Source organism: Schistocerca americana, chromosome 8, assembly GCF_021461395.2.
Source record: "Schistocerca americana isolate TAMUIC-IGC-003095 chromosome 8, iqSchAmer2.1, whole genome shotgun sequence".
Taxonomy (NCBI): domain Eukaryota; kingdom Metazoa; phylum Arthropoda; class Insecta; order Orthoptera; family Acrididae; genus Schistocerca; species Schistocerca americana.
The window spans coordinates 155,916,087-155,943,300 of record NC_060126.1 but is presented as its reverse complement, the minus strand read 5'-3'; the positions used below and the strand labels follow the sequence as shown (position 1 = coordinate 155,943,300).

At 40.9% G+C, this 27,214-nt stretch overlaps 1 protein-coding gene across 1 annotated transcript; it reads left to right on the top strand.

The window, feature by feature from the left end:
- Positions 1–652: 652 nt before the first annotated feature.
- Positions 653–22,187, top strand: LOC124545646 (arginine-glutamic acid dipeptide repeats protein-like). The gene is made up of 3 exons (XM_047124592.1): positions 653–673; positions 11,111–11,639; positions 20,704–22,187. The coding sequence occupies exons 1-3, from the start codon at positions 653–655 to the stop codon at positions 22,185–22,187; spliced, it is 2,034 nt and encodes a 677-aa protein (XP_046980548.1).
- The last annotated feature ends 5,027 nt before the right edge of the window (positions 22,188–27,214 follow it).

Below are 27,214 nucleotides of genomic sequence, written 5' to 3'. Positions count from 1 at the left end.
TCACCGTTACAAACAGCCTCAGAACTACCTTTTATGATTTAAATGAGACCTTCCAGCAACAAGTTGCGTCGTTAACATTCATTTAATCTGAAATAACGCCCACGATATAAGGAAATCGAAATGCATTCATTGAAATGAAAGTAGGGCGGATACCACAAATAATACTTGTCCATTTACTACACTGTAACTTTTAAATAACTAGAAATAAACCAAATATCTCTATTCGTATACTCTTATTTGTACTTCTTCTATAGAATCGTTAAGGAGTCTATATGCTTTCATGTTAATGTATGTTCTTGTGTGAAAGCTTTTTGTAATACCTACAAGGTTTCAGCAATAAGAGTTTTACCAAACAGGAGAGATGCTGGTTTCTTATATTCCCTGTAAAGGCACTTCTTCGGGAACTAAGAGTATCTGCATGCGGTGGTATCAGTGACGGCTCTAGTTCCGTGCGTGCGGCTCATGGCTAGTAGACGGGCGTATACGGGAGCGTCGCGTCTCTAGACACAGTGGCGTCGGATGGTACGCCATTGCGAAAGCGCAGCTGGTAACGCCCGCCGACCTCTTAGGCAACGGCGGGAGTAGTGACCGCGTATAAAAGCAAGGGTCGGCCCCTCGCTCTACAGTGTCCGGCCCACACCACGACAGCGGGATGGCGCACGCTCGGTCACTGGTGAGTCCTGTAGCTAGATTCCGTCTGGGACGAAAATTACGTTCAAATGTGTGGTTGAAAGAACTGATTGTCTCAGCCACACCAGCAATGATTCTGGACCATGTGTATGACGTTCATTTAAATCCCGACGGATGTTAAATCTTTGTTGCTGTCAGGTGCAGCGTAGAATCCTCTTCTTCTCAGCATAATTACGACAACCTACTTACTGTATTCAAGCCTTGGTCTCACTCTGCAAGCCTCTTCCACCCCGCCCTTCTCCCACGCACTTCGTTCCATAGTCAAATTGATGATTACTTGATGCCTCAGGATGTTCCTTACCAACTCATCTCTTCTTGTAATCAACTTGTCCTATAAATTTCATTTTTCTCCACTTCTGCTCACTATTCTTTCATCAGATCGCTTCTTATGATCAAGTTGTCCCATAAATTTCTTTTTTTCCGGTTCCGTATCCCATCATTAGTTACTCGATGTAGGTATCATATCTTCGGCATTCTTCATTTCCAAAACTTCTATTCTCTGAACTGTTTATCGTTCACGATTCACTTCCGTACAAGGCTACAACTCAGACAATTACCTTCAGAAAAAAGACTTCCTAACAAATAATTGTTTAGAAACCAGTTTTTTGCTATCGCCAGCCTGAATTTAATATCATCTCTACTTCGTCCGTAATGTTACTTCGCTGCCCAAGTAGCAGAACTCACCTATTACTTTAAGTGCCTCGTTACCTAATTTAATTGCCTCGGTATCACCCGATTTAATTTGACTACAACCCATTATCCTTGTTTTAATTTTGATGCTATTCATCTTATTATTTCTAGGATTCCTTCACAGCTTGCTCAGGTTACAGACTGAATGCCTATCCTTCTTGTCAAATACTCTTTAAAGTCCGTGTACTTTCTGTACAAGTTGTAAATGGCCATTCCGCTCTCTGTATTTTATCCCTAATAACTTCACAGTCAACAGTGTCAAAATATTTCACCATATCTACAACTTATGTTAACTTAGATCTGCCTTTTTCTTGTTCTAAGATGAAACGTCAAGTCAGTATTGATGTGCACGTTTTCATTTCTGGGGAACCCAAACTGACCTTTCCAGAGATCGATCTCTACCAGTTTCTTCCTTTCTCCTGCAAATAATTCGTTTCATTACATTGCAGCCATCACTTAACACATTGATAGTTCGATAATATCTACACCTGTCACTATCTGCTTTTCTAGAAACTGAAATTATTTTTGAAGTTAGCGGGTATTTCGCCTTTCCCATATATTTTTGTACATTGATCCGGTCTCCCAATGATATCAATAACTCCGAGGGAACGTTCCTACTCTATAGGCGTTATTTCGACTAAACTCTTTCAAGAGTCTGTCAAATTCTTCTCGCAGTAACATATACGTATCTCATTTCATCCTTATATTCTTTTTCTTCCGTTTCTGTATTATGGACTTATAGTTCTTCTCAGTTATGTAGTAGTTTCCACATATACAAGCCCTTGTTACAGTTGTTATTAAATAATTCAAAGAACTTAAGGGGTAATACCACAATTTCTTGACAATTAGTTTGGAGGCAAGGGAAGGTTATAGAGGAATAGTACTTGGGATAGTTATTACATATACATTTAAGTACATTAAAAAAAAATGTTCTTGGAAAATATTACAAGATGGCGTCAATATTGATTTTTGTGTAACTGGTGTTCGTTTGAATAAAGTCGTTCAATTTTCATAAAAAAAGACACTCATTTGTTAATAAATATTGTTAAAATTAAGTAATCCAAATTCCCTTTAAAATGTTATTTCAAAGTTCTGATTAAATAAAACGATATGAAATTGTTGAAGTCATACTGCGTGCCATTTTCAGAAGCCATATCTCAATAAAACGTGTTTGAAGTTTTGGAGTGTGTTATAGCCACGAACAAATAAAAAATCCACTTTTAGAAAATTCTTACCGTTAATCTGCTATCCCAGGACTGGGCTATCCTACTGATACCGTTGCAATTGAAATCATAAACACTTGTTTATCGTAGAACGATTGAAATATCGGTCGTGGCAATACCATGAACGCACAAAACCTTACAATTCTGTTTAGCCTTACTCCAAGCTTGCTTCATTCCTAGGACTATTCGGCGGTTAATTTCATATGCGTTCCGTGTAAACTTTCTGCTTCGTATAACAACTTCTTGACAGTCTGGCAAACAATATTTACTGTGAAGCCTAGGACTCGAGGACTCCGTTCTTGTAAACTGATGTCTGCATTGCACGCTTTACATTTCACGTGTTGAGAAATAATAGAGAAAACGGGAAGAAAATTTGTACTCCTGTATCTCAATTCGTAATTCACATAAAAATCCTGGTTACTGTCTTTCAATTTCTTAGCAGAGGCACTGACTCCTTCTGTATTGGTATCAACCTTATATCTATTCTTTGGACGCTTTGCTGACATACTGCTTCCACGCCGTGTTGAATACGAAGTTTTCTTATATTTTCTGCTCGAGTACACTTTCTTAGACACCGGCCGCTGTGGCCGAGCGGTTCTACGCGCTTCAGTCTGGACCGCGCGACCGCTAAGGTCGCAGATTGGAATCCTGCCTTGGGCATGGATGTGTGTGATGTCCTTAGATTAGTTAGGTTTAAGTAGTTCTAGGTTCTAGGGGACTGATGACCTCAGATGTGAAGTCCCATAGTGCTCAGAGCCATTTGAACCATTTGAACACTTTCTTACCACTCATTCTTACCTGAACGACAAAACTGTACACTATAAGATTGCAAGTAAACTACAAGAAGTCAGTACTTAAGAAAAAAATCAGGATCGAAGCGAAAGAATTGTTTTTATCGTACACGTAGTGACGCTTGCCGACGCCAAGCTGACGCATATTGTTTTGGAATGCTATACCCAGACGTTGCATGGGGTATTGAGCTGGCGATGGTGGGCCGTTTCGAGTCATCTTAGGCTCCTGAGGAGTAGCTCGGAATTCCGCACAAGAATTGTTTTTGGGATTAATGTTTTTGCCTCATATTTTAGAAGGTTCAAAGCATCTTTCAAGCTAATAAAAATGAGTTTTTTTAAAATTCTTCAGTAGTGTTACCGAAACTTCCTGGCAGATTAAAACTGTGTGCTGGACCGTGACTAGAACTAAGGATCTTTGCCTTTAGCGGGCAAGTGCACTTCCAGCTGAGCTACGCAAGCATGACTCAAGACCCGTCCTCATAGCTTCAGTTCTGCCAGTACCTCGTCTCCTACCTTCCAAACTTCACAGAAGCTATTCTGCAAACCTTGCAGAACTAGCACTCCTGGAAGAAAAGATATAGCGGAGACATGGCTTAGCCACAGCCTGGGGGATGTTTCCAGAATGAGATTTGCACTCTGCAGCGGAGTGCGGGCTGATATGAAACTTCCTGGCAGATTAAAACAGTGTGCCGGACCGAGGCTCGAACTCAGGACCTTTGCCTTTCGCGGGAATGTGCTCTACCACTTGCCCGCGAAAGGCAAAGGTCCCGAGTTCGAGTCTCGGTCCGGCACACTGTTTTAATCTGCCAGGAAGTTTCATATCAGCGCACACTCCGCTGCAGAGTGCAAATCTCGTTCTGGAGTAGTGTTACCCTTCAAAAACAAGAAACCAGAAGTGAAAAAGCAGATCAGAAGAGTGGAGTTTTTTAGCAACTTGTTTCAACGGAACGGTCATTAAATTTGGTTATTACTACAACGGTTCCAATTATTGCGCTCGTACATAAGAAAATAGGAGTCCTCGTCATCTATATTGAAAGCACGTGGTAAGCCACACAACAATTTCGAGAGAATTCTTGTAAATATTTGGATATGTTTAATACGAGGACAATGTTATTCTAAGAGCAACGATTATGCACTGACACTATTCATGGTGAGCTGTTATTGGAGAATGGATAATAGCCGAAATCGTGGTCATCAATAATTTTTTAACGGTCCAAGTAGAAGTTACTGTCGTTTCTAAAATATTATAAGACAGTGGAGACAAGTAAGCAGTAAATGATTTAAGGGAGTATTTCGTAATCGATCGATCACTTTAGGGAGATCGCGGGGATATGAAACTGTGCTTCAGCGGCAAGTAATGATGTAAGTACAGAGAAGGAGACGTGCAGCCTTACATCATAGCCTCAGCGGCTCTATGAGTAACAATAAGCGTAAGGACTTGGCGTCGAAATGCAACGTGCTGTTGATGCAAACATTGCTACTCAAAGGAGATAGTTTATACGACTCAGTACTGACGCACAGATACATATCAATAGAAACTGGCGGAGTTTGTGCCCGTGAATTAATAGCCGAGTAACTGGTAACCAAAAAAATGAATTACGCCGGTGATCTAACTTGTCCAAGAAAGGAACTACAAATATGTTCATTCAAAATATATGAAAGATACTTAGATTCATAATTTTTCGGTAAGAAGAATTAGTTAAAAAATGGTTCAAATGGCTCTGAGCACTAAACATCTGAGGTCATCAGTCCCCTAGAACTTAGAAGTACTTAAACCTAACTAACCTAAGGACATCACACACATCCATGCCCGAGGCAGGATTCGAACCTGCGACCGCAGCAGTCGCGCGGTCCGGACTGAAGCGCCAAGAACCGCTTGGCCACCGCGGCCGGCTGAAGAATTAGTCGTTTAAAATATGTGTGCTTTACTGGATAATGTAGTCTGGAAAGACACAGGCATACTTAAAGCTGCAAAACAGGAACTCAACAGTAGAATGTGAAACATTATCTCATGCAGCAAGCATACAGGGATGCCATTTTTTGTACATATCCTTGAAGCCGCGCCACCTCCTTATATTGTAATGTTGATTGAGGGTGTTGTACGTTGGATCACTTAATGACTTTCGCCTTTAGCCACCCTTGTAACTTAAGTTTAATATTGTTTTTCTTTCAATTTGCAACGATAGCTCTGTTGTGGACTGGCAAGACAGCCAATCCACAGTGACGGGTAGCCGAAAGGCACGCATTTAAGCTCACGCAGGCTGGCGTGAGGTCTGGAACAGTTAAAGGATTTGAGTCTAGCAAATAAAGTACGTAGCTGTTGGAATACTTAACTTTAATCCATAATTGGTGAACATCGGTCTGACGGTACATGCATCACAAGATAAATAGCAATTGATAATGGCGCCTTACTAGGTCGTAGCAAATGACGTAGCTGAAGGCTATGCTAACTATCGTCTCGGCAAATGAGAGCGTAATTTGTCAGTGAACCATCGCTAGCAAAGTCGGCTGTACAACTGGGGCGAGTGCTAGGAAGTCTTTCAGGACCTGCCGTGTGGCGGCGCTCGGTCTGCAATCACTGATAGTGGCGACACGCGAGTCCGACGTATACTACCGGACCACGGCCGATTTAAAGGCTACCACCTAGCAAGTGTGGTGTCTGGCGGTGACACCACAAGCTTGCACTTGATGTGGGCTGCAGTGATGTTCTGAAATTATAAAAATTATCCAGGAACATCAATTGTATTCAGATATAAAAGTCTTGCAATAGAGAAAATATTTTGAATACTCCCTACTTAATAGTATATGTGTTACTACACACCATTATCAAAAACAGGTCACAAGTTAAAAATATGTTGAAACTGAAATAACTGGAAACTAACAGAAATTTTCATTTTCAAGACGGAAAGTTCTTACGAGTTTACAGAAATCACTTCATTTGCAAAAATCACATCTTATGTGGTAGAGACCTTTTTCAAGGTTCAAGGTGCTCCAGGACTGACCAAGCATGGTTTAACCGTCAATTCGCTCCGTAATTTGTTTTAAAATGTACAGAATTTTACTCGGCACAAGACAATCTGTAACTGGAGAATTAACAATGGCCTCAATTGCTTTAATTTAATATATTGACATAGCAATATTTACAAACGCTGCACGAAATACCACGTAATGTGTCGCAACAACAGAAACTGCAGAAAATTCCGGAAACTGCGTACGGCGGTCTCTACTACGTTTTCCTCCATTTGATCCTGAAATCGGTCACTAGACGACCATGAAACATCACACGCACTCCCCTAATGAGTAACGATAAACATGCTAACAGGGAATTACAAAATGTAAGAAAGAAAACAGGTCAAACTTGGGAAATACAAAATATGTCCAAATGATCTGTGGAGCCCTGTACCCAGTATCTGTGGGTAAATTAAGCAAACAACAGAATAACATGTACAACTCCAAAAATAACAGCAATTAATAGATTGTTACTGATCTAATATACGGTGAAAATGTGCAAGACAATGAAAGACAATTTAAAATGTATCTGTGCATCGTAAATTCTTAAAGATGATCCACCGCTAGTACGACAAAATCTAACGTGCACACTATTCGTTCAGCTTCTGCTACTTGCATGCCTCTTAGTTGACGTCTCGGTGTTCATTGAAACTATTGGCAACGAATTTGTCAAAAGTAAACAACCTAGCGTCTCAAGCTTAGAAGTAACAGTTCAATTCTTTTTAAATTAGAGATAGAGTCAGTATTGTATAAAAACAAATATTCTAACAACTATTATTTTTGTTGACACTTAGATCCATTGCCGGCTGGTGTGGCCGAGCGGTTCTAGGCACTTCAGTCTGGAAGCGCGCGACCGCTCCGGTCGCAGGTTCGAATCCTGCCTCGGGCATGGGTGTGTGTGGTGTCCTTAGGTTAGTTAGGTTTAATTAGTTCTAAATTCTTGGGGACTGATGACCGCAGATGTTAAGTCCCATAGTGCTCAGGGCCATTTGAACCATATAAAAGTCGTTTTGCTTGTATGGATTGATTTCAAACGATATTTTTGTATAGTTAAAAGCATCAAAGATCTCTTTGCATTTTTGATTTGTTTTCAGTAATTGTGAGATGAGTTTTATAGTATGTTCGCAGTCCAGAACAATGACCTCAGAAGTCAAGTCCCATAGTGCTCAGAGCCATTTTAACCAACCTGTGCCGGCCGAAGTGGCCGTGCGGTTAAAGGCGCTGCAGTCTGGAACCGCAAGACCGCTACGGTCGCAGGTTCGAATCCTGCCTCGGGCATGGATGTTTGTGATGTCCTTAGGTTAGTTAGGTTTAACTAGTTCTAAGTTCTAGGGGACTAATGACCTCAGAAGTTGAGTCCCATAGTGCTCAGAGCCATTTGAACCATTTTGAACCAACCTGTCTGCCTCCAGCCCACCGAATACGTTTTGGCTGCGGTGAACCTCAACCCATCCAATGAATCGCTTCTCGGTGGAGCTATCGACACAGGTGGAATTGTGGTGTAAGGTTGAAGTCTGGACGAATTATGTTCAGATTCCCGTAGACTCATCCAGCATTACTTTTCCCTTATTTTCCGCGAATCACTTAGCGCAAATTTCTTTTTGATTGTAAGGAAACCAAGGAACACCCTAGAATAAAATTTTTATTGCTCAGGACGTTGAATGTAACTCAAAGAAAAAGAATTAGGATGGCAGGAGAGCAATAAGAAAAGAGAATAACCAAATATTTAATATGAAAACCGGAAAATACTTCGAAATAAAATGAGTGAAAAATTATTGGATCCACGAGACAAGAATACATAGTTTGCCAGATGACAGGAAAATATCTCATATGTACAGTCGCTGCCGAAGAAAGTTAAATGCAGTACAAGAACTAGACTATCCTGGCCCAGAGAAGTCTACTCGTATTAAATAGAGGCCTGAAGTTGAGGAAGAAATATTATATAATGAACGTCTTTAGCACAGTATTGTGTGGTAGCGAATCACGGACAGTGGGAAAACGGTAACACATAAGAAACGAAGCGTTTGTGATATGGTGCTACTGAAGAATGTTGAAAATATGGTGGTCTGATTAAGGAATGAGGAGGTTCTCCGCAGAATAGGAGAAGAAAGGAACTTGTGGTAAATGCTGACAAGAGGAAGGGACAGGACGACAAAATCGTGTGTTAAGTCACCCCAGGAATTAACCTCCACGGTAAGAGAGGGATCCGTAGAGAGTAAAAAATACAGGGGAAGGCAGATATTGCAATACATTCAACTGCGAGTGCTACTCTGAGGTGAAAAGGTTGAGGCAGGAGAGGAATTAATATATTAAAATAATAAATAAAAATACATAAATTCTGTAAATAAAAATAAAAGCGAAATAACTATACTGGAATCAAATATTAGTACCAAGACACGAAGGGAAAGAAAAACACTGGAAGTTTTTGGTACATGATCTATAGACGGATTTTTCTCATTAAGTAAACAAGTGAGGTAACAAATGGAGGACAGTAGGAAAACAGACAAATCAAGGTAAATGGGAAATACTTAGAGAAGACAAGATAGTTTAGTAAAACTTTTGCCACGGCAGCAAGGAAATTTGTGTTGGAATGATCCGTGGATGTGAAAAGCTGTAAGGGTAAAGAGAGACTGCAACACGCTCGTGATAGTTTCCACCTCATTAGTTCTTCTGCAGAAGATGACTGTGTAGTTATTGAAAGCAAACGGTCGAGTTACCAATATACAAAACAAGATATGGGAAGTGTAGCATGCACTGTGCACGAAGATAGTTGGGAACAAGTATACAATGGATAAAGCTTAATATCAAATCTTAACTAATGAGTTAAAACAGTGAGTTAACGATATGATTCTTCTGGGTTGTCAATCGTGATATATTCTAAAATAATGAACCAGTGGTTTGGTCATTATTAAAGTATATGGAAAACTACTTGGCCAGAAAATCTGGGATTATAAGGACGGCAGTGAAGGCAGTACATGAAACTGACCAGGCAGTAGCAGACACACACTAATGAATAGTGAGCGAAACGTTGGAGCGCCGTTTTACAATACGGAAGGATTTTTTGCAAACAGAAGCCAAACTCTAAAGCCTTTGAATACATGGTCCTGTTACAACAGTTTCTTATATAGATGGAATTTTTCTTGAGATTTTGAATTTTTTTGAACTTGCAAAGTTTGCAAATTTTATATTTCCGCAAAGCGATGTTTAAAGAATTTTGTGAAACCGCCTTGTTTTTCAAAAACTTGACTGGAGGAATATTAACTCTCGAAGAACGGACAGCTCATCTTTAGGAATCAACATGAACTCTGCAACCATCTAACATGTGAATCCTAGGTTACTCTGTTCGGTCATAAAGCACACAAGAAATTAAAATAACGCTGATTAGTTTGTTATCATGCTTCTTGTATTTCAAAATAACTTCGAAACATCTCCGGAGTGCCTAAATGTCTTTATAACGAATATCAGGTGTGCCGGTTGACTGAAGTTTACCTAACAAACAGAGCTTGGTCTTTTAACGACGAGGCAATCTCAGAATCGAAGGTATATCACGTGTTCCTCAAGAGACTCCGTGATAGGGATGTTACTGCTCACAGCTAACATAACTGACCCAACGGAAAGTCGTGTTGTTAGAAAATAGTTACAAAATGCAGGGAGACCTGTATATGATCTCGAGTTGGTACACAGACTAGCAAACCAACCACTACATAAATATAACAAAATGCGTCTAAACTGACGGAAAACCCCATATCGCTTACCACTTTGTTGACATTCAGTCACTGTAATAAATTACAACCACCTAGTACCTGGAAGTATCTGTCCAGGCTGATTTAATCTGGAGCCACAGTGTCGTGTCTACTCGTGAGGAAAACAGGCGACGTATTGAGATTTATAACTACCTTAGCGTAATCCACCAACGAAAGATGTCTTTTATAAAACCATTGTTCCGTCAATTATTGAGTGTTATTCATTCACCTGAATCACTAACTAAGATGAATTAGTGGACGATATAGAGACATATCAAAGGAGCACTATTAGTTCTTTCCTATCCTTTACTACCCTGATATTACTGCCAAACTTGGCATTTGATGTTCCTGTAACTCTCAAAAAATGTATTGTGTTATGCAATCAGCATTTGGCGTATCGGCCATGAGGAAAAAATTAGAAAAATTGAGATGTATACGGAGAGGTGCCTACAAACCTTCTTTGCAGGTATTCTCCGCCATGCGCCATGCGGTGTTGATGTTGTGCAGAATTCAGTCAATATGTTCGGGATCATGTCTATTATAATTAGGAATGCTGCTGTCTCAGTTTTAAGCAGTGATACACAGGATTTATTAATGTTCGGCTTTTCTACCTTGAAAAGTCCACTCCAGTAACGTCTTGCATTGGGGTGGCATACATAGAACAGGGACCGTGCCTAAAAATCCAGGTACATATGTGGGCTCTATTGCTGCTAAGAAATTACCCTATGCAGTCCTGTGTCAACGTTAAGCCTTCTGAGAAGATTTAGGTTCCCACGACTAGAGAATGTGGTATTGCCTTTTGGACGATCTCATAGCAGTGCATAATCTTGTATACTTTTCCCAGTTGCACCTAATAAAATTTTTCAGATTGTCTGATCATTTTAACAGAAAGAATGAAAACATTCATTTTGTGTGAAATTATCCTCCAGTGAACCAAATAAGTATGTCTACTAATCTGTTACAGGTATGTCTCCTGCTGGGGGCCTGGCTGATGGTGCTTGTGGGCTGTGACACTGCGTATCCTGGATACCCTTTTAACGACTACCCCTGGTACCCCTACCACAAGTACCCTGTATACCCATTCAGCCACTATCCCCTGTACCATTTCAACGATTACCCTGCGTACAAGAACTATCCTGTACATCCTTTCAAGGACTACTATGAATATCCTCACAAGTTTACTTCCCTGTATCCTCACAAAGACTACCCTCTTTATTCTCACAGTCAGTGGCCTGTGGAGCACAAGAAAGATGTCCACAGCGAGTGGCCTGTAGAACACGTCAAGGATGTCCACAGCGAGTGGCCCGTGGGACACGTCGAAAACGTCGACAAGTGGCCCATCGAAGATGTTCACGTGCACAAAGAGCTTGTGAAGCCCCACAAGGGTCACTACCACCAGCACATCATTGAGTACGATCCTTACATCCATGGATATCCTTACCACCACCACCACCACCATCACTCCCATAAACATCCTGCACATAAGCACCTTGGTGAGTAAACCTTCTCTACAGTTTAGAAGTCTCTTACTACATGTCTGTGTATATTAGCAATAATGTGTTGGACTAATACAGAAGTAACATCAGTCAGTTACGATTTTATTCTTGAAATAATCATTTCTCTTTTGGGAAGAATTCAAACCTCAGCAGAAACAAATGTATCATCTTTCATCATCGCTACATTTTTTGCAGAGACGTGTAATCTCTACGAGCGAGGGGACCACGTCTGTTCGTCATAAATGATGCCATCCAAATTGGTGCTGTATGCAGTACATGACCATAAATGAAAGTGATAGAAGTGGGAGTTCTAGATGGGCAAACGTTTAGAAAAAAATAGCATTTTTGGCGCTGGTCGAGTGACACACCACTGCACCAGCTGCTGCCTAAAAATTACACAGACTTGAACGACCCAAGCCCCGCCTGACCCGCGCCAAAAATGCTATTCCCTCTAAACGCTCGCCCATCTAGAACTCCCACTTCTGACACGTTCATTTCTGACCAAGCCCTGAAAATACCATCAGCCTATATTTCTTTCCGAGCCACTGAGTAACTTGAAGAAAGCCAGGCAATGACCCTAGCCGGTGAGGTTCCTAAGAGAACCTTTAAAAGTTTGCGGTGCACAGCCCGAGACCAGGATCCTCGCCTGATTGTAGATAGAGTGTGCCTTTCTTCACCGCGGCACTAGGTGGTGGAGGGAAAGGGGAGGGTGGCGGGCCCATCGACCCATCGATGTAGCCTCCTTTTATCCCCGGGTTAAGGCCCCGGTACCCGTTTGATAGCAGGCTGAATGGACCTGGAGCCGTCATGGGGGGACTGGATCGTGGAAAAATTCCCACCCATCCGGCATTCAGCACAGTTAGTTCTCAAAAGAAGACAATAAAATGTAAGAACATCAATGTTTTTTCCCCAATCAAATTTTCTCGGAGTTTTAGCTCATATACAAATGCTTGTGGAAATGTATGCAGATTCTTCATTTTTTGAACCTAAAAAACGATGAGTGTTGTGGATGAGGCTATTTACTCGTGTCGCAACTGTATGAGAGCGTAGTATATCGTTGGAGGCGTTGGAAAATTTTTGGAACTATCGATATACTATTGTCGGCATTTACGAAAGGCATCGATATTAGCAACACAAAAATCGATATGTTTTCGTACTGGTTGACGATTTAATATTTACAGGATTTTTTTAGATTGATGAGAATCACAGAAATGATTAATAAACCTCTAAAAATGACTCACTAATTAGTAAAAGACACATGTACTATAAAATCACTTATTTACAAAAAAGGTAATTAATGTAACTAGTAATTATCAGTTATAGACATTAAAAGAACTCTTTAATACTTCCCTTATCAGTCTGCTTCTGTTGTCAGGCACATCCAAGTTTATTAAGGAAGACACTTCCGCGCGGAACAGGAGAAGCTTAGCATATTATTTTTGAGCAACTTCTGACGAAACGCGTGCGAAATGACGACTGTTAATTCAGAGCTTACAGAATCATAGATCCGTCCTAATGTGGTTGATCGAGGTATTGCTTTAGCTCTTTGGGCTCAGAATCAGAGACAAATTCCTTGCGTGATTGAGCTTTGAGACAACAACATTTCATGTCGTCACCAAATTGGAGGCTTCTTAGAGTCTTCTTGTGTGACATCTGAAACTCTATATTTAGGAGGAAATTGAACCGTTCACCTATGTTCAGAACGAATTTCTTTAGTTATTTCCGCTATTGCACCTGAAACTGCAAGAGGAGTATCAAAATGAATGTCCTTCACCTGGGGATCCGGAACTGTAGCCATGGCAAGAAAAGCATTTTTATCCAGGGGACTACTGTGAGTAACGCATTTTCTACAGACTCTCCTAAATCAGTTGAAGTTATTGCGTGCTCCACTTTTTCTCGAAGCAGGTTTGTTATAGGAATGCTTAAGCTTGCACTCAAAACAGCTAGCGCCACAAACCTCTTCAGTGGCTTGTTTGAACGCTGCAGGAAGTTTAACGAGACTTCTTATCACATTCTGCCTCATAGTTGGGAGCAGGGAGTGGTACTTTCGACCCTTTTCATACACTGCTGTCACCAAACGTGTGCGTTTAGCATTTGCAACGGTGAAAGTTACTCACAGAAGAAACAAGCATTCATGAACATCCAGTACACATACATTCATGTTCAAATGTATTGTTCATTTTTAGTACCGAATATGAAATTAAATTAAGACATTTACTGTCAGATTGCAAATATTGATAGTAGCTGGAATGGGCAAGAAATCTGCAGATGAGAACTATAATGCTTATGAGTCAAGAAAGGCCAGACAATAAAAAATGTCACTTTCCATATCCAACGTTTAATGTTGATTAATATACATATAATGGCAATTTAATTGCTGTGTGTTTGTATTGATATTACTACGAAAAATGTCGCTATTTTGATATATCGATGTGTGTGTCCATCCAGGCTTGGTGGTAATGCACGTGTCATCTACAAAAGGATCGAAATTGGATTTGCTGTGAATTTTCCAACTCTTGCACTTGAGCAAGACATCAGAGTCAGTAATCGATCTCGCGCAAAGATTTACACTACAATTCTGCTAGTACTCGGTTATGACTTTTTGCAAATATACCTTTTCGACTTCCGCGCGCAATCTTTGTTGGTCACTATTTTCCGCCCCTCTGCAGCAGCCTAATAACAGAGTGGGAAGTACAACACAGAGAAGTGAGTAAGAGATTTATGAAAGACTTATAATATTATATTTATGGAAGATTTATAATATCCTTCTTTCATTGTGATGAAGTGAACGATTTATAATCTCGAGCTGGTGCCTGAGATAACTTTCTTATGAAAGTTTTTATGTTACGATTCACGAAAGTAGTGTAAATGAATGAGAAGAGCGAGTGTGCCATTAAAGAAGCAGCGGAAAGCTATAGTTATTACCGTCGGTGTTGTCGTTACCTTCTTTGGATTTTACCGCTGGCACTGCTACAGTGAAACACACTTGCACGAGACACGCTGTTCTTCGACTTGACTGTCATGTTTACAGTATAGGTCGCAAATCATTAACTTCATTTAATATCAATTCTTCAATTCTTCAGGTTTACTGATTGTGATACTGAAACTCCGGAGCAACTCATTGTTAAAATGCTAATTCCAACAATGTAACTAAAGCGACTGTAGGACAGTAATCTTCAGACCTTCCGCCGTATGTTGCCATAATGTGACGCTATTAGCATCTATCACGTGACTTCAGACAGCATGTCCAAAATGGCCGACAGTGATGTTTCATTTCGACAGCTTGCTGTCATTGAATTCCTTGTCAAAGAGGCAAAATCTGCTGCTGAAATTCACCTCAGACATCAGCTTCTATGAAGATGTCGGTGTGAGTGCTAGAGGTATTAGGAGATGGTGAGCTCATTAGAGAAGACATTCAGTGCAAACCATGCAGTAGGGCACAGTACAGTGTAAGAAATGATGCAATGCTTTGGTTATCGAAAAGTTTGTGATCGTTGGGTCCCACATTTATTGACTCAAGACCACAAAATTCAGAGAGGAAACTGTGGATGGAAAATCTTACACATCCTCCCTACAATAGCGACTTGACACCCTCCGATTTCCATCTTTTTCATTCCGTAAAGGAACAGATGCGAGTCTAGCACTACGAGACGGAGCATATTCAGAAAACAGTGCGTCAGTGTCTTCGTGTAGATGGCTCAAATGGTTCAAATGGCTCTGAGCACTATGGGACTTAACATCTGAGGTCATCAGTCCCCTAGGCTTAGAACTACTTAAACCTAACTAACCTATGGACGTCACACACATCCATGCCCGAGGCAGGATCCGAACCTGCCACCATAGCAGCAGCGCGGTTCCGGACTGAAGCGCCTAGAACCGCTCGGCCACAACGGCCGGCCGTGCAGATGGAACGGAGTCCTATCGGAAGCGTATTTGAAACCGGCAGAACGATGGGAAGAATATGTGCAAATAAATGGAGATTATGTTTAAAAGTGAGAGAAAAGTCTGTGGATTACGCCCAAGTACTTGTTTTCTGTAAAAGTGTATGAGGTTTAAAAATTGTTGCTTACTACTTTCGTATATAGTTGCAGACTGTCAGTACGAGGATATTATTAAAATAATATCGAACGTATATGGGGGTGAGGTTGACATACTCATATTACTTGCTATGTACCACGTGAAGTAATATGTGTTCTCAAACAAGATCTCAAAACTCGAGAAAATTATTCCATGAGTCATAATTGACGGAAAATATGCAAAATATGTTAGGAGGTTGATTCGTTTGTTTCCAAAACTAGTTGTTATATGAGCAGCAAAAAGAACTGAACTTAAGTGCCTGAGAAGCTCACTAATATTCTTGTTCTAGTTCAAATTTTCATCAATATGCACACCCAAAAAACTGAAATAGTCTATCCTGTCTGCTGAATTCTTTTCATGTTCTACATCAGTTGCTGCTATTGACTATATTTGTTTTACAAAACAGAATATAGTGTTTTTTCTCAAAATTTAGAGGGAGTCTATTTTCAGAGAACCATTTAACAATTCACTGAAAAGCAACGTTCAGGCAATAACAATAGCTTCCGCTGCTTTCTATTTAATCGGATTTATTATCCAAACCAAATACTACGTTTTACTGGCAGAACTAGGACTGTTAATATTTTTAAAATACCGGGAAGCCGATATATCGATATTTAAAAGGACAATGTCGTCTCCCCATACATCGATGGACGTAATAGACATATCGATATATCGACGGAAAAATATCGCTGTACCTGTCCATAAAAATATCAACTGCACATTATAAATATACTGCTGGTTTTACAGTTGTATATTTAAATACTAATTTATTATTAGATACTCTTTACATCAACAAGCTAGCAGCCTGCTTGTCCCACTTAGAGCAATAATTGCAAGGATAACGATGCAATTTCACGCTTGGAGATAACCACTTCGTTACCGTTGGTAACTGTATGTAAGTGGCATAATCAAAGATCTCCGCTGGGTCCGTCGTCCGGTTTCGTCACATTTCGGATTTGTCCGGAACAGTTTATCTCGACTTTCCTGTTTTCTTCATTTTTGTCAACGCTAGCGACCTAGCAGTGGTAATGTCAAAATTGCGTGGTGAAGCTAAACGTTGCCGTTTCTGTTGGTAGCGTCGAGTGCCGATTACGTCAGAATTTCCTCTGACACCGTCCGTCCACCGTAAAGACCCACCTCGTCATTTAGATTTTTGATCATCATTTTCAGCAACAGTTTTTGAAGAATTTCAATGTGAAGAAATATGCTATATGCTGTTTCTTCGCATCGGAAATCTTGTTATTCCATTCACACCACCCCTATCTCCTTCTCCCCCTCCCCGCCCCCAGTGCAATTGGACAACTTCTTTTGTGCCATATAATTGCTTCGCACATTCAAAGAGAAAGTCTGGACGTGATGAAAGCTCAAAAAGTTGTAAGATTTCTTCACAGAGTGAATGTAAAATTATGTTCTACTACAATCTCAAAAGAACAACTTAAAATACTTACCGACAAGTGTGAAAAATCTATAACATAAAATAAAGACATCGATCATCGATATTAACAATCTTATTTCGATATTTCAGCGGAAGTTTGTAGCCGATACATATCGAAGTATTTTGGGAAAAGTATCGGTATATCGATATTCTATCGACTGTCCTAGGCAGAACACTTAGCAGATGCAACATGTTTACTAGTGAGATTGCCTACATTACGCTGGTTCTCCCTCTGCTAGAGTAGTGCTGTGCTGTATGAGATTCTTATCAGACAGGATTGACGCAAGACATCGAAAAAGTTCAAAGGACGGCACCTCATTTTAATCTTCACGAAATATGGGGGAAAATGTCACGGATATGATAAGTGATTTGGGATGACAAACGTTAGACTAGAGGCGTGTTTCGTTGCCGCTAGAATCTTTCACGAAATTTCGATCGCAGACAATCTCCTCTGAACGTAAAAGTATTTTACTATCGCGAAAGTATATAGGGAAAAAGTATCATCATAATACAATGAGAGAAATCAGAGCTCGTACAGAGAGATATAAGAGGTCATGTTAGATTTAAGAGGTCATTTTTACCACGCGCTGTTAGAGAGTAAGGGTAGAGAAACAGTCTGAAAGTGGTTCAAACAACTCTCTGCTGGGCGGGTGCTTTGTAGAGTAGTCACGTAGATGTAGAGTACCGTATAACACTACTATTGTCTGCAAAAAGTACCAATTCTGCTTCATCAACGTGGAAGGTTATTCACTTATATGAGGATCAGATGAGGATCTCGTGGGAGTCCCTTTGTGGTACCTCCTAACTTACTTGAATTTTCTCTCCTTCCTACATTATTTGAATTACTTAGCACAAGTTTTTCCATTCATTTTGTTAAGCATAATTCAAATTAGTTGTATGTAAACCCGTCAACATCGTAAAATTGAAACTACACAATCAAACACATTGCAAAGATAGCAAAATATGAACTGGCGGCATTTTATTATTTAGGGCTTATAATAGTTGGTCAGTGAATGTGTAAACAGCATTCTCAGTTGAGCAACACTTCTAGAATCCGAACTGTGATATGTTCTGTAAATTATTTCTGTTCAAATAAGATACTCCTCATCAGTACGTTACTTTCTCGAATATTTTGGAAGAAGATTTAAGTAAGAAAACTGGGCGATAATCTTTCTTGTAACTTTCGTATAAAGAGCTTTTACAATTGCATATTTTAGTCTCTCTGAAAGAATTTCCTGTTCCAGTGATGCATTACGTAGCTCACCGAGGACACAAAGTATTACGTTAGGACAACTTGCAAGAAATCTGTTTTAAAGTCCATCAGCACCATATCAGCTTTCGTTTTTCAGAATATATCTAATTCTGTTAATTTCATTGAAAGATGCTGGCACTACTTATCGTTGCTAAAAGTTTTGTGGAATGAAATCTTTCTATATTGTCTTTTCCGCGCGGGGTAGTCGCGCGGTCTAGGGCGTATTGTCACGGTCCGCTCGGCTCCCTCCGTCGGAGGTGCGAGTCCTCCCTCGGGCATGGGTGTGTGTGTCGTCCTTAGCGTAAGTTAGTTTAAGTTAGATTAAATAGAGTGTAAGCTTAAGGACCGATGACCTCAGCAGTTTGGTTGCATAAGAACTCTTACTTCTTCAACTGATCCGTTTAATCCTATATTTGCTGCTACATTTAGAAAAAGATTATTAAAAATCATTACAGCTTGCCAATTCTCAGTCACACGTTGTCATTTAGTTCAATTAATATGGTGTCTGGTTGTCCTGTCTCATGTTTCTCAATATCTCATATAGTTCTAAACTTATTATTTGCGTTGTTCATTTCTGTCAAAACGTGTATATTTCTGTAAATTTTTATCATTTTCCTTAATATATTACAGTACTTTTTGGACGTCTTGACACATCCTGACGTCGACGCAAATTTACCTTTCCTTTTACGTTAAATTTTAGTCTTCATATTTATCCATGGCTTACGTGACTCTTTGATGGGATTTTTGGATAATTTTTCAGTCAATCACTTTCAAATATTGACACAAAATTACTACGGAATACACTGAATTTCACACACTAGTATCTCTTTCCATATACACTAAGGTGACAAGTCATGACATAGTGATATGCACATATGCAGATGGCGGTAGTATCGGGTACAAAAGGTACAAAAGTGCACTGCATTGGCTAAGCAGTCATTTGTACTCAGGTGATTCATGTGAAAAGGTTTCCGATGTGATTCTGGCCGTACGACGAGAATTAACAGACTTTGAACGCGGAATGGTAGTTGGAGCTAGACGCATGGGTCATTGTGAATTCAATATTCCGACATCCACAGTGTCGAGAATGTACCGAGAATGCCAAATTTCAGTCGTTATCTCTCACTACAAACAATGCAGTGGGCGAAGACCTTCACTTAACGACAGAGAACAGTGGTGTTTGTTTAGAGTTCTCAGTGCTAACAGACAAACAACACTGCGTGAAATAACCGCAGAAGCAAATGTGTGACGTACGACGAGCGTATCCGTTAGGACAATGCACGAAATTTGAAGTTAATGGGCTATGGCAGCAGACGAATAACGCGAGAGCTTTTGCTAACAGCTCGACATCGCCTGCTGTTCCTCTCCTGGGATCGCAGCTGTTTCAGTTGGACCATAGACGGCTGTAAAATCATGGCCTGATCAGATAATTCCCAATTTCAGTTGATAAGAGCCAATGGTAGGGTTCGAGTGTGAGGCAGATCCCACGAAGCTATGGACGCAAGTTGCCAACAAGCACTGTGCAAGCTGGCGGTGGCTCCATGATGGTAATGACTGTGTTTATATGGCGCGGACCGAGTCCTCATGTTCAGCTGAACCGGCCATTGAGTGGAAATAGTTACGTTCGGCACCTTGGAGATCATCTGCAGGCATTCATGGACTTCTTGTTTTCAGACAAAGATGCGCTATGTCACCAAGCCACAATTGTTTGCGATTGGTTTGAAGAACATTCTTGACTGTTCGAGCGAATGATTTACCTACCCAGATCGCTTGACATTTATGGGACATAACCTAGACCTCCGTTCGTGCACAAAATCCTCCACAAGCAACACTTTCTCTATAACTGACACCTATAGCGGCAGTATGGCTCAGTCTTTCTGCAGGAGACTTCCAACGACTTGTTGAGTCCATGATAGCTCAGGTTGCTGCACTATGCTGAGCAAATGGAGGTCTGATTAGATATTCGGAGGTATCCCCTATCTTCTGTCACCTCAACATATGTCTCATCTCATAAGACCTCTTTTAATTTGTTGTTAAAACTTGGTACTCTTTTATCGTTAACAAACCTCATTGCTTTGCGTGTTTTCCGACATCACGATCGTACCACATTTCATAACGAAACTCAATATGTCGTAACCATTCCTATTAATAAGTAAACAAAACAGAACGAACAGTCCTAACCGTGGCAGTGGAGGGTTTATTCTTTATAGTCCTCAATTTACCTGTACAATTGACTTTTTCTCTAATTTCGCAGCCTAGCTTTATAGCCTAACTAACGTAATTCTTCATGTTTACAGCTCGTATACCATTCTTCCGCTCAGTCCCATCGTACTTCAATGTCTACAACATCTTTGATGGAGGAGACACCCAACAGGAGGCTGCAGCAGAAGCTACAGCAACAGCCAATGATGAAGTCCCCCGGGAGTCTTTGCAGACTGGGAACAACATCGAAGCTCCACTGTCTCGAGGCGTATCCGTGGACCAGGCAGCAGCATCGGCACCGGCAGTGGCGACTGTCCAAGCGAGCGCGCCTGCAACTTTCCTGAGTGCAGCAGTTCCCACTGTACAGCAGCTGCAGCAGTCTGAGGTGACGCCTGCCCCTGCTGAAAAGTCGATGATGCCAACACCAGATGCAATGCTGTTTCAACAAGGGAACGTCCCAGTATCTGTAGCTGATGTAACGAGACCTGTGTCTTTTCCAGTGCCAAACCAACAAGGGAGTTTCACAGGTCCCACTACATTCGCGGCAAGTTCCTTGCCGCTACCTCCGCCAAACCAGCAGGGAACTTTCCCACCTCCCACTTCATTCGCAGTGAGACCCTTACTACCGTCAATGACAAACCAGCAAGGGGCATTCTCAGCTCCAACATCGTTTGCTATGAGCCCTTTCCCATCTCCTTTCCCAAACCGACAAGGTAGTTTTTCAAGTCCCGCTGCATTTGCAGCAAGACCTTTTCCACCTCCATTCACAAATCAGCAAGTAAGCTTCCCAGCTCCCATGGGAGATGCAAGGAGGCCTGTGACAACAGTGGTGCCACATCAGCAAGGCAATCTCCCAGCTCCCATGGCAGACATGAGGGTGTCAGTGCCAGTTTCGGTACCAAACCAGCAACAGAACTTCCCAGCTCCCATGGGAGATGTGAGGAGTTTTGTGCCGTCAATGGTGCCAAACCAGCAAGGGAGCTTTCCAGCTCCCATGGGAGATGCGATGAGGCCTGTGGCGACAGTGATGCCACATCAGCAAGTCTTCTCAGCTCCCGTGGAAGACTCGAGGCCTGTGGCAACGGCAGTGCCAAATCAGCAAGGGAGCTTCCCAACTCCCATGGGAGATGGAAGAAGGCCTGCACCAGTGGCACGTCCAAATCAGCAAAGTAATTCACCAGCTGCTGTAGCGTCCACCATTGACCAGCAGGTCCCCTTTGTCACGCCGACAGCCATGGAGACAGACACATCAGCACATGAAAACAACTTGCAGTCAGCTTTCCTGACCTTTCCAGCTGCCAAGCCTGACACTCCCAAGGGCTTCTTCAGTGGTGTCACTGCTCAGCCAGAGGTTCCATCCGGCTTCAACAGCGTCAGCAGCCAGACTGACTCCCCAGTGGCCTTCATGAGTGGTGGTGGTGTTGGGGCAGCTGTACCATCCCACAGTCGCTTCGGCTGGTACCCTCGCTTCAAGTTCGTCAACGTCGCTGACACCTTAGGCCGCACCACCGAGTCTCCAAAGACGGTTTCCACGGTTCAGTTCCCCACCAGCACAGTCACAAAGACCACTTCCCACTGACCACTTTCAAAGTTCGTCATGCAGAGCCTAAAGAAACAGGAGGTTAATAGCCATGTGTAAATATCTCCTTATTGTATATTTATTGCCAGTTAATAAATAAAATTTGACTAACAACCAAGTTCTGCATTTTTGTTCGTATTTGTGTACTCCAAAATAATTGATACCATCCTACATCTCTTTCTGTTTTGAGCTTATCTTGTCAATAAATAGTATAGAGTAATTGGGCAAACTAATGTGAACACATTAGCTTATTCTAGGCGCGCAGTCCGGAACCGCGGGGCTGCTACGGTCGCAGGTTCGAATCCTGCCTCGGGCATGGATGTGTGTGATGTCCTTAGGTTAGTTAGGTTTAATTAGTTCTAAGTTCTAGGGGACTTACGACCACAGCAGTTGAGTCCCATAGTGCTCAGAGCCATTTGAACCACATTAGCTTAAACAGTGAATGTTTTTTCTAACTTATCTATAACACTGCGATGTTGTCCTGTCGTTTAATCTTAAAGAATCTCAATTGCACAATTTCTTTTTCTACCAACGATTTTGGTTTGATGAATAACCATCTTGAGGTCCTTATCAATTCCAGCAACATGTGTAATGCGTCAAAAGGATTCTGCTAGGAGGCATAGTCATATTCTGAAAAGTCAAAGTGGTTAGAGTTTTCGGTCAACTATTACATACCTTACAGACTCCTGGCGATTGCAGATTGTCGGTGCCTCCTGGTCGACACATCTGTGACAACACTCGAGAAGAGTGCTAAAGTACCTGGACCTACTGTATCAAGCGTGGAAGAGCTTTTCCAGCTGAACACACTGTTGCAAGAAAAGCGAAATTTTCTAATAGGGAAAGGATGACATGGAGCATGATGTTACTACTTCTAACAAAAAGATCTATGTTACTAAAATAATTCTCAAGATTCGTACTCATCTGGAAAACACACGTACAATAACGATGACAATGGCAGTAAAAGAGACATTTTAGCAGAGCCGCTTGTAAAATGGCTGTCATTTAAGGAGAACAGTCAGAAGGGCAAGTAGCACCGAACCACCCAATTGGAAACATGTGATCCTGAGCGATATAACTATTTCTACAATGTTCCGTATCAAAGCGTGTGTTTCCGTACAAAGTACGCCGGTGCAGACTTAGTGGGCACGTACATTCGCGAGTCACTGGTTCAAAATAAGAATTAATACTGTAAAGGAAGTGGGTCATAAGTATAGTTACGTCGGAACACACTCAGCTGTATTCGAACGTACGATCGGGATAGAGGCACGTACATTCTGAGTATTACGAGGTGTGGCTAGAAAAAAACCGGACTAGTACTGGTGAAACAATAAAACGAATGCAATAAGGCTGAAAGTCGCGTGGCCTGTCACGTGACTCTCGCTCCGCCTACTGCTCGAGTTTCATCTGCCTCCTGCACTCAGTCTGCCCGTGGCGTCTGTTTTAAGTAGTTGACGTTTTGTCTGTGCGTCGGAAAATGTTGAGTGTACAGAAAGAACAGCGTGTTAACATCAAATTTTGTTTCAAACTAGGAAAATCTGCAAGTGAAACGTTTGTAATGTTACAACAAGTGTACGGCGATGATTGTTTATCGCGAACACAAGTGTTTGAGTGGTTTAAACGATTTAAAGATGGCCGCGAAGACACCAGTGATGACACTCGCACTGGCAGACCATTGTCAGCAAAAACTGATGCAAACATTGAAAAAATCGGTAAACTTGTTCGACAAGATCGCCGTTTAACAATCAGAGCAGTGTCTGAGTTAACAGGAGTTGACAAGGAAAGTGTTAGGCAGATTCTTCATGAAAGTTTCAACATGAACAAAGTGTGTTCAAAAATGGTTCCAAAGTGTCTCACAATTGAACAGAAGGAACGCCGAAGAATGATTTGTTCTGACATCCTGGAAAACATTGAAAGTGATCCCACCTTCTTACAAAATGTTATTACTTGCGATGAATCGTCGTTTTTTACTTACGATCCCGAAACTAAACGCCAGTCGATGCATTGGAAAACTCCTGGTTCTCCACGACAAAAAAAAAAAGCACGAATGTCAAAATCGAAATTCAAGGCAATGATGATTGTTTTTTTTTTGACATCAAAGGGATTGTGCACATTGATTGGGTACCAGAGGGACAAACAGTGAATCAGCATTACTACATTAGCGTCCTGGCTACCCTACGTGAGCGAGTACGGAGAAAACGGAACGATTTGTGGAGAAAAAAGTCATGGATCCTTCGCCAAGACAATGCCCCAGCTCACAGTGCGTTGTCAGTGAAGACGTTTTTGGCAAAACACAACATTCCCATCTTAGATCATTCACCCTACTCACCTGATTTGGCCCCCTGTGACTTTTTTCTTTTCCCTAAAGTCAAGTCAGCTTTGAAAGGAACTAGATTTGAGACTGTTGAAGCAGTAAAAGAAAAAGCTTCGGAAGTAATGTGTGGACTTACCGAAAATGATCTGCAGCATTGCTATGAACAGTGGAAAATTCGTATGGAGCGGTGTAGAGACCGAGGAGGAGAGTACATTGAAGGAGATAACATGAAATTGTAAATAATTGTAAATAAATGTTTTTTCCAGCATCAGTCCGGTTTTTTTCTAGCCGCACCTCGTATCATTCCCGTGGCCTGGATAAAAAAAAAATTGTGGTTAAAATGCGTTTACTCACCTGAGAAAGAAAATAATCGGACTTCGTAATTAAATGAAAAGATAGATTCGAGGGTCTGAATGTCGCCGCAAATATGACCAAAATATTGAAACTGACATTGGCGGCCACGGAGGGAAAGAGATAAACACATTCACTTATCTCTATTGTTGAGCAGCGCCGTCGTGAAGATCGTCGCCTCCATCTAAATTCTCCATGCAAAATTAAAATAATAATAGCTTTCTAGAGTTACAGGAGCTGGGATCCATGGTATCGTAAATTAGAATTGCTTCAGAAGTTGCTTTCATTATTTACCGCAATTTCACTCGAATTTGACAAGCACTTCCTTTATACATCTAATCACCAGGATATGAGAACAACGAAAGGTGACTGTTACTAAAACCAATAAACGAAGAGAGTAAATCTTCTTTTGTCCCCCAGTGTTAAATATTTTTCAAATTAATCTTCGGTATGAGACTCGAATTATTATCTACACATTTATCAATAAGCAAAAAAAATACATTTATCAATAAGAAAAAAATTATTAAATTTCTTTATAAGTAGTCGAGGAATACAGTGTGTAACTATTCTCCGGCGTCAACGACTAAGTGTGGTGGATCCCCGTCATGCTGGAATCATAAGTGTTGTCTGACTGCCAGTGGGACTTTCTCCAAAATATCAGGTAGTACTTCATGAGAAATATGCGATAATTTCCTTCACTGAGCGTTTCAGGCAGAAGGTACAGCCCAATAATATGGAATAATGGTAAGTCCCTGTTTATGGTGGACCACAAGAGCTGCCTTAAAAGTTTTCAACTCCCAGACAACGCGTTTGTGGCTGTTAGCTTAGCGTGCTAAAGCGGCGTCGTCAGTAATCAGTAAACAGAACACACATTTCGAAGTCAGGGATGTTTCCAATTTGATGCGGTTACCATTGGTAGAGACACGCGTGCTGAGGAAAGCCATCACTGCTAGGTCTTGTATCTTCCGATACTTTAAAGGTTGCACACCCATCCCGTGCATGACATTCCACACTCTGACACTGAAAACTTTCCAGCAACCAAGACATAGATTAACAACAATAATAATAATGCAATCGTTTATCCAAGAATAGCAAATATGGCGTGAGTCGCGTAATAGGCATGCGCCCGTTTTTACGTAATTTAAAGGTTGTATCAGTGCTATAAAGGACGCTATAAAAATATACGGAAGCCACAGATGACATCGCCAGCAGTAATGAAAACCGACCGTTGCTAGCAGTAAGATGTAAATGTGCTGGAAATGGAATTACAGTGTGAATGGGTTGCATGTGACCACATGCAGATGTATAAAAAAAGACGAAGTTCGAAAAAAGAGGACAAACGAAAACATAAGGTTCAAATTTAATTAGTGAATGAATTAATAGACATAATATACATTTGTTAACTTTTGTCGGTATTTCTCTGAAGATACAGTTTTCTGTAGAAGTGTAAGCTTGCTTAGCAGATACTTATAAAAAGATATACAGGAAAATGCATTTAAATTATACTGGACCGTCAATATACGTTTAACAGAGTCAATGTTCAACTCATTCCTGTCATCAGTCCATTGTGTTTAATGAGCGAAAATACTTTTTCTGCAATTGCATTGTGCCCTGATGTTCTGAAACAATACTTGGCATATTTTAGCAATTCCAAATGGCAATAAACAGACTTAATTTCACAAAATACTTGGTCCATTTTTCATTACAATACAACTTACTAAATTCAGTGTCATTCCTATTCTGTTTCAGAAACTGCCTAACACTACAAAACTGGTCAAAATATTTTTCATCTTCGGTGCCAAAAGCTTTACATTTAACTTGCAAAAAGAAAGCATTTCTTCAACATCACTGTAATTAACATCTTTTTAAGAGACATCCATCTGAAACAGAAAAGGTCGTCAAACATACAGAGCCATAGCTTTAAATATTCCTGGACGGTTGATACGGAGACATGGATTCCTCAATAAAGTTCTCCTTATCAAAGCCTTCATGTGTTACAATTTCCAGGTTCTATTTCACTTTTAAGCAAATGAATTTTTCATTTAATCGGTCCTCAAGGACCCTACACACATAATCTAAAATTTCTGTCACTTCCAGCACACAATTGTCCTACTTTTCTAGGTGCAGAATATTTGAACTAATCACAGACATCAATGAATGCAAATGCCATAAGCAGGCTTCACTTAATGTAGTCTGAAAAACAGGAAAAAAAATCTTTGGTGGCTCACTTTCGCAGCAGCATACATTTGGGGTACCTTTTCAATGGCTGGGAAAAAATACAACCTCCTAGTTTTCTTGTGAGACAGTACTTGTTTGTAATTTACCTCAACACATTCACAGAAAGAGTGTAACTGTTCCGTTCTAA